The sequence below is a fragment of the Frankliniella occidentalis genome, unplaced genomic scaffold, assembly GCF_000697945.3.
Source record: "Frankliniella occidentalis isolate FOCC.00 unplaced genomic scaffold, Focc_3.1 Scaffold161, whole genome shotgun sequence".
Lineage (NCBI taxonomy): Eukaryota > Metazoa > Arthropoda > Insecta > Thysanoptera > Thripidae > Frankliniella > Frankliniella occidentalis.
Window position 1 is genome coordinate 260,841 of NW_026267287.1, and position 7,051 is coordinate 267,891.

The following is a 7,051-nucleotide window of genomic DNA, read 5'->3' on the forward strand; positions in this document are numbered from 1 at the left end:
TCCAGCGACTGCAGCTCGCCGTCCTGCTCGGTCGCCTCCAGTTGCGGCGCCAGCGACACCTGCGGGACCATGGCGATGTCAGCGTGTACCCTACCTATGCTAACTGTCCTAACCAAGGGATTTGTCGTGACACATTTCTCCCCCACACACAAGAGAACCGGTAACGGTGACGGCACTGAGTCGCCCTCGCTGTCAGCCTGAGCGTAGGCAGACCCGCGCGTCACGCGAGCTCAACGGGCAGGCCTACCACGCGTTGATGACCCGTAACCAAGAGTTTGCTCACCAGGATGGGTACTGTCGCGGTGCTGCTGCCGGCCGCGGTGTCGACGGGGAGGTCGGGCTCGGCGGCGACCAGGTCCTGCTCCTCGGCGGCGGACGGTGACGGTGCAACGCCGGGGGGCACGTCCTCGGCCACGGACGGCGTCTCTGAGCGGCCGGACGACACGTCGGCGTCGTCCTCGCCGCTGTCCTCGCCCAGGCCGCTCTCGCCCGACGTGCTGTTGTTGAAGTCGTCGAGCCGCGTGGCGTCGCGGGCCTTGCGCGCCGCGAACTCGCGCCGCAGCTGGCGCCACTCGCGGTCCGTCTGCGAGTTCTTCTCTCGCGCGCTCTCCCACTTCTCGCGGCAGTACTCGAGCTCCTGCTTGAGCTCGGACAGCAGCTCGCGCTTCTGGTGCAGCTCGTAGCGCAGGATCTTCTCGTGCGTGTGCAGCTGCTGGTGCTGCGCCTGCAGCCGGCCCACCAGCCCCCACGTCTTGTGCAGCTCGGACGACACCTGCGCGAGCCTGTGGCACACGGAGAGAACACAAATCACTTCGAGGTCGTGGTTGCATGGGTGAAACCGGGTAACACTGTGCGTGATGAACTATGACAATCATTGTGTCTATGAAAAGGCCTCTACCAACCATCACCTCAGAAATCTGAGTGTCGTGATAAAATTACCCCACCCTCTAAAATTACGCAATATGTCATCGTGGTCGCGTAGTCGTGCTTATGCTGGGAGCGGCCGCGGTTGCAAATATTTTGGGGTCAGGATTAGGACCGTAATTGTAGTTCGCTGTGACCCCAGGTTATTTTCGCCAGTGTACAAATATCATGGGGTCGTGTCATGTGATCTCCGGGGTCCAAATATCATAGGGCCATGTCATATTGTCTCCAATGGTGGTCCTGATCCTTTATGGACCCCATCCTAATTGTAGTGGCCCCCTTGGGCACGTATTTGCACGACCAGCAGCGGTGAGCCGTCAGGTGCGCATCGGGCGATGCCCCGCGCGCCCTGTCGCCGCCAGGAGTATCGACGGCGCTACCATATCGGGTCGGCGAGACGGTCGTTCGGCTTCCGCGACCGCGCCTCGCGGATGACGCGGAGTGTATCGCCGGAGCGCCAAGGCCGGAGGCGTTGGCGTGTCCATTATACAGAGCGGAGGAGAGCCGATCCCCCGAATCTAGCGATCTGATCTGATCTGTGTCCGGCGGGCCGCAGGAGGGGGGAATACACTGCACGCCCGGGATTTTAACTAGACGGTATTGCGACACCCTGGGAGGTGGTGGGGTGCTTTTTGAAGTGGCTTTTGCAGGTTTAACCTTGGCACAGGGGCGTCCATTAACTAGAGTGAAAGGTCGCGGTTTGTTTTCATTGCGGCTGCGGGCTGCCAAGTGAGGCGGCGCGGGGTAGGGGTGGGGGGAGGTTCCGATAGGCCGGCCAACCCGAAACCCGAAACCCGCGCCGCTGGGAAGAATGGACGACGGTCCTCACCTGTTTTCCTGCTCGTCGAGGCGAGTCTCCAGGTGGCCGTTGAGCTGCTTGAGGCTGCCCAGCTCGCGCTGCAGCGACCGCTTCTCCACGATGAGGTCCTTGAGCCGGATGTACGTCTTGGAGACGGAGATGACGTTGCGCGGTCCGCCGGGCGTGTTGACGCTCGTGTAGCACGACGCCTTGCCCTTCTCCGAGTCGCCGACGGAGCCGCGGCGCGCGCCCCCGCCCGCCTGCTGGGAGACGAGCTCGCGCAGCACGGCCCACACCTTGGGCAGGTTGGAGGCGATCTCGTTGACCAGCTCTGCGTTCTGGGGCGCGGCGCCCTCCTCCGCTTCCTGGTCGGGCTGCTGCTCGGCCTCGGACACGACCTCGGGCGCGAGCTCACCGCCGTCCTCGGGGCTGGCCGCCTCCTCGTCGGCGGACTGCTTCAGTCTGGCCTCGTTCTCCACCTGAAATGCACAGGCCCCTGTGTTAAAAGCCGCTACCGCCAACCACTTACACAAGTACCTTTCTGTTCTGCAGGTTTCGCCGACGCCACCCACCTGCGTGATGAGATCCAGGATCAGCTTGGGCAGGACGGGCGCGATGTCTGTACCGCAACCCTTGACGGTGATGTCGGCGATGAGGTCGTGGTTCTCGTGCAGCAAGTGCGACAGGCGGTCCAGGTCGATGGGCTGGTCCGGGTGGCTGCAGCCCACCAGCATCTGCGTGAAGAGGCCGTTGATGCGCTCCATCTGGGCCGTGAGGCTCTGGCACTCGGCAACCGAGTCGCCCAGCTGGAACTCGAGCTCCTCCAGGGCGTCGCTGCGCTCGGACAGGGACGCCTCCAGCCGGCTCGCTTTGTCCTCCAGTTCCTTGATGGCGTCCTGTAGCTCAGCCACCTATGTGTATCGGGTGCGGATTAGAATGGAGATTACTTTTACTCTAGGTAAGAATAATTTTAACTCTTTTAAACATAAAAACTATAAAGCATATTATTAAGATCCCGTGATAGATAAAGGAAACGGTTACCCGCGCACACTTATTTATAGAAGCGCACCCCCTCGCAAAAAATAAATAAAAATAAATAATTGAAAACCTTGCTTAAAAACATGGGTTAGCATTCTGAGTTTTAACTGGTAACCCGCGTCCCGGGCAGGTGATACATACCTCGCTATTGCGCTGCTCCAGGTCGCCGGCCTGCTTGTCCTTCTCCTGCTGCAGCACGCGCGCGCGCTCCTCGTACAGCTGCTTGAGGCCGCGGATGTTGGCGATCTGCTTCTCGTACTCGGCGCGCAGGTTGCTGAGGGTCGTGGCCTGGTGGTCGGGGCCGCCCACCTTCTCCTCGATGGCGGTGAGCTGCTGCTTCATGTCGCGCACCTGCTCCTCGCGGATGGCGAGCATCCTCTTGCTGATGGCGGCCACCTCCTTGAGCGCGGCCGCCTGCCGCTGCACCTCGGTGAGCTCGGCGGCCACGCGCTCGGCCTCCTCCCTCGAGGCCGTCAGCTCCTCGACGGCACCCGCGGCCTCGGCCTGCAGGCGGCTGACCTCGAGGCGCGCGCTGCCCGCCGCGTCTCGCTCGCGCCTCGCGTCCCCGTCGGCCGCGTCCAGCGCCGCCTGCAGCTCGTCGCAGCGCACCTGCAGCTGCAACGCCTGCAGGTGCACCTGCGCGCGGGCGTCGCGCTCGCGGGCCAGGTCCTCGCGCAGCTGCTCGGCCTCGACGGCCATGGCGTCCTGGTGGTGGCGCTCGGCGTCCTGCTCGTCGCGCGCCTCGAGCCGCTCGCGCAGGGCGCGCTCGGCGGCGAGCTCGGCGCGCAGGCGCTCCATCTCGGCCGACACGGCCTCCAGCTTGAGCCGGCGCGCCTCGCGGTGCGCTCCGAGCTGCGTGCGCAGCATGGCTAGCTCGCGCCGGCGCTGGTCGGACAACTGCGCCGTGGTCGCGCCCGCGTCCTCCGGGGGCTCCTCGCGCGGGCTCTCCTCCCGCCGCTCCCGCTGCCTGCTGGAGAGCGCCTCCGCCACCGCCTCCCTCCAGTGGCTCTGCCGCTCGCGCCGCTCCCGCTGCAGCTCTGCGGTGAGGTCCTCCACGCGCCGCGCGAGCGCCAGGACGACGTCATCGCGCGCGTTGTGGGTCGGCGCCGTGGTCTCGGACACCGCCGCGGTCGCGTCGTCGTCGACCTTCGCCGGTGCCTGCTCCTGATGAACATTTGTAATGAACGCGGAGTTAGTTTGACCGAACCAAATCTCATCGGATCTTTGAACCAGGGCTATTTTTATTTTTATCCGAGATTGTGCTTATACCGGCTGAACACGCTTATTGACTTTGTGCTCCAGAAATGGACCGACATTTGCTCTCCGTGGCGGTCGGCCGCTGCTCTTCCGCGGTAAGGGACCGGCGGGCGGCCCCCCCCGCCCCGCCCCGCCTCTCCCGCCCCGCCTCTCCCGCCCCGCCCCTCCCGCTCCGCCCCGCCGTACGGTGACCTTAGCCATACCTTATGTGTCGGGGCATACGACATGTTGGCCAACTCTTGACGCAGCTCTACCTCATGTACCTCTTCCATTTATCGCCCCTTGTCCTCTTCGCGGAGCCGGAAGCGTTCAAGTTTCCAACTCAACGCTTCTCGCGCCGTGCGTCAGAAATGTCGATCATTCATCCTATGAGTTTAGCTTGTCTTTCCTCACCTGTCCTGGTGCTGGCGTGCCCCACCAGGCGTCGTCGACGGCGTCCTCAGCCAGGGACGTCGCCGCCGGGTCCCGGTGGTGGTCGGCGTCGCTGCCGACGCTCTGAGCCGCGCCCATGGTCCTCTAGTGCCTTTTCCCGGCTCTCGAGCGCGAGCATGTGCTCATCTGTCGCAAACAAACAACATTGAAAATGCAGTGAGTACCTTTTGATAATCGCCCTGCCCCTTTTTCATTTGGCAGTGGAGAGCAGTTGCGTCACGATTGCAGTGACGGCAGAAGCCCAAACCGATGGGGAATCTAAATGGAAATAGAGCGCGCCTTCTATTTCTGTCCTAGACGACGCTAGGCGTCTTTATCTAACGTCTCTGGGAGAGGTCGTTCTCTTCTCCCGACTGGCCCCGCTCCCCACCCCCTTCCCTCCTCTCCCCACGCTGGCCAAACTGCATGTGCGTGGAACCAAGTTTGCGCTCGGGTATGAAACTCTTGAACGCGAAGTTCAAGTTGAGGGGCCACCATAAACACTGGTGTTCTGGTGGCGCACCTCCCGCCCGCCGCCTGTCGCGGAGTGGTGGTGTACCTACCCGCGACGGCACATACAAGCCGGAAATGCCCGCACCGCTGCCAAGTGCGAACGCCTGCGCGTGCGCGGGGAAGAGTGCAGTGCAGGGAACTTCACAACACGCTAAGCCTAGCGGCGCGAGCTGAAGAGGTGGGGGGGAGGGGGGGCTATTTTCGCGTTTATTCGCGGCAATTATTTCTGATTCGCCAGATATAAACTGCAGCCCTCGGCCCTGTGGATGGGTGTGTTTTGTACATGTTGGCACGCATGGGTGAAGTGGCGTGAGGAGAAGCGACGGGTTTTCAACACTGTGTGTCATACTGGCACTTTCAAATAATCATCGGCTTGAATCATATATAAAATCTCGGTCACGTCAAAGAGTTGGTCCGCCAATGGTCTGAAAGTAGGAGAGCTGTTCTTTTGGCCATTGGTGTTTCATTTTCATTGAGGTACCTTTTCTGATGAGGCCGTTTCTCACAAAGAAATGCTCGGTTTGCGTCTGCAAATTTGCTCCATAGACGTGGAATGGTTGCCGACGCACTCGCTAGCGCTGAGGTTGCCAAGAAAGTGAGTTTGGGTTGGCCAAAGTACTCCTCTCCTGCCAGGGCAGACTTGGGTGTCGCCAGACCACTGGCAACCCTGATTACCATCTTCATAAGCTATGTGTTGCCAAGGGAACTGCCTTTATATTTTTTTAAAAAGATAATAATATATAATTTTATACAGTCAGATAGTTTTACGGTTGCCCTTTTCAACGTGTTTTAGACGCCCACTCAAATTGACGCAAGAAGCGGCTCGTTCGGACTGCATCAAAGTTCAAGGCTCCGCTCTCTCGTGCGTCGCGCGGGTGCAGCAGCCCTGCTCCTCGCGTCTCATTAATTATATCTGGCAGGGTAAAGAGACTTGGTTGGGTGCGTTCGTTCATCTCGGCTGCTCTCTCCGTCTCTCTCTCTCACTCACACACACCCAGAGGGACGGTGTGAGAGGTGAGGCCGTCGCTCACGCAGGCCTCTCTCTCACTCGCTCTCGGACACACACCGCGCTACAAATAGCACCCCGCGTCACAGCGATCCGAAAGGGGGAGGGGGTATGGGGGAGGAGGGTGCTGGGCGGGAACGAGACGCACCAGGCCGGGGCGGCGGCAGCTGGTGTGGTTCGCAGAGACAAAGACCCCCATCGCCGCCGTCCTCGTGCGTCCAGCGGCCGCCGCCTGCGGACGGCCGGGTAGGCAACCCAACCCACACCCGTGCGCCGCGCTGGACTATGCACCACCGCTTCACTGCTGCTATTTCTATCGGTCATTGCGTCCACTGAAATATGTTTCCCGGTGGTTGTGTGGCACGTTCCCCCCCCCTCTCTCTCTCTCTCTCTCTCCCTCCCTCCCTCTCTCTCTCAAATAGACCGCGCACGCGGGGCAGTGCGCCTGTCTCCGCGCCGACGCACCCCCGCGCCCCATTGTGTTTGGGAGTGACGTTTGAATGGACGTGGTGGACGCCGAAGTGCGCCGGCCGAGGCATCTTCCTGCACTTTGCAATCGCTCCAATAACTGCGCGTGATCCTGATCCCGATTGTCTCTAGGCGGGCGCCCTCATACCGCTTCCTGCTTGTTAATTTCGCACGACGACCCGATTGTCTGGCGCGCTGGTCGGGGAGCCCTTTGGCGACAACTCGGCCGCGCGAGGCGCTTTCTACCCACTTCCGCCGCTGGGCTCGGCTCAGGGTTTACCTGGTTAGCGGGACCACAGGCCGGTCGCAATAGCACCGGCTCGTGGCGGTCGCTGAAGGCCTTCGAAACCGCGCCGAGCTGTTTTGTATACTCACATGCGGGAGCTCGCCGTAAGATCCTGGTCGGCGTCCTGCTGGTGGTGGGTCCTGGCTGCTTGTCCCGGCCCCGGCGTCGCGGCTGCACGTGCGCGATGACACTCGGCGGCGTCCACCGCGACCGCGTCGATCCTCGTCCGCGAGCGGTTTTCGGCTTTCAGCGTGACGTCGGCGCCCCACGACGTCTGCTCGGCTTCTGGGGGGATGGCGTCGGCGTCGGCCCCCTGCTGTTCTGCTGGGGGTTAGGGGGGAGGGAAGGG

General features: G+C 61.9%; 1 protein-coding gene across 1 annotated transcript in view; it reads right to left on the reverse strand.

Moving 5' to 3' along the window:
• LOC113210592 (adventurous-gliding motility protein Z-like) overlaps positions 1-7,000 on the reverse strand; it is an 8,857-nt gene extending 1,857 nt beyond the window's left edge. The window contains exons 1-6 of the mRNA XM_052271414.1: positions 6,792-7,000; positions 4,412-4,576; positions 2,903-3,925; positions 2,296-2,634; positions 1,754-2,202; positions 284-782 (exon numbers count right to left, since the gene is read on the reverse strand). Of these exons, the coding sequence (XP_052127374.1) occupies positions 284-782; positions 1,754-2,202; positions 2,296-2,634; positions 2,903-3,925; positions 4,412-4,528 (2,427 nt within the window). The 5' untranslated portion in view covers positions 4,529-4,576; positions 6,792-7,000. The remainder of the gene's footprint in view (positions 1-283; positions 783-1,753; positions 2,203-2,295; positions 2,635-2,902; positions 3,926-4,411; positions 4,577-6,791) is intronic.
• Between the last annotated feature and the right edge of the window lie 51 nt (positions 7,001-7,051).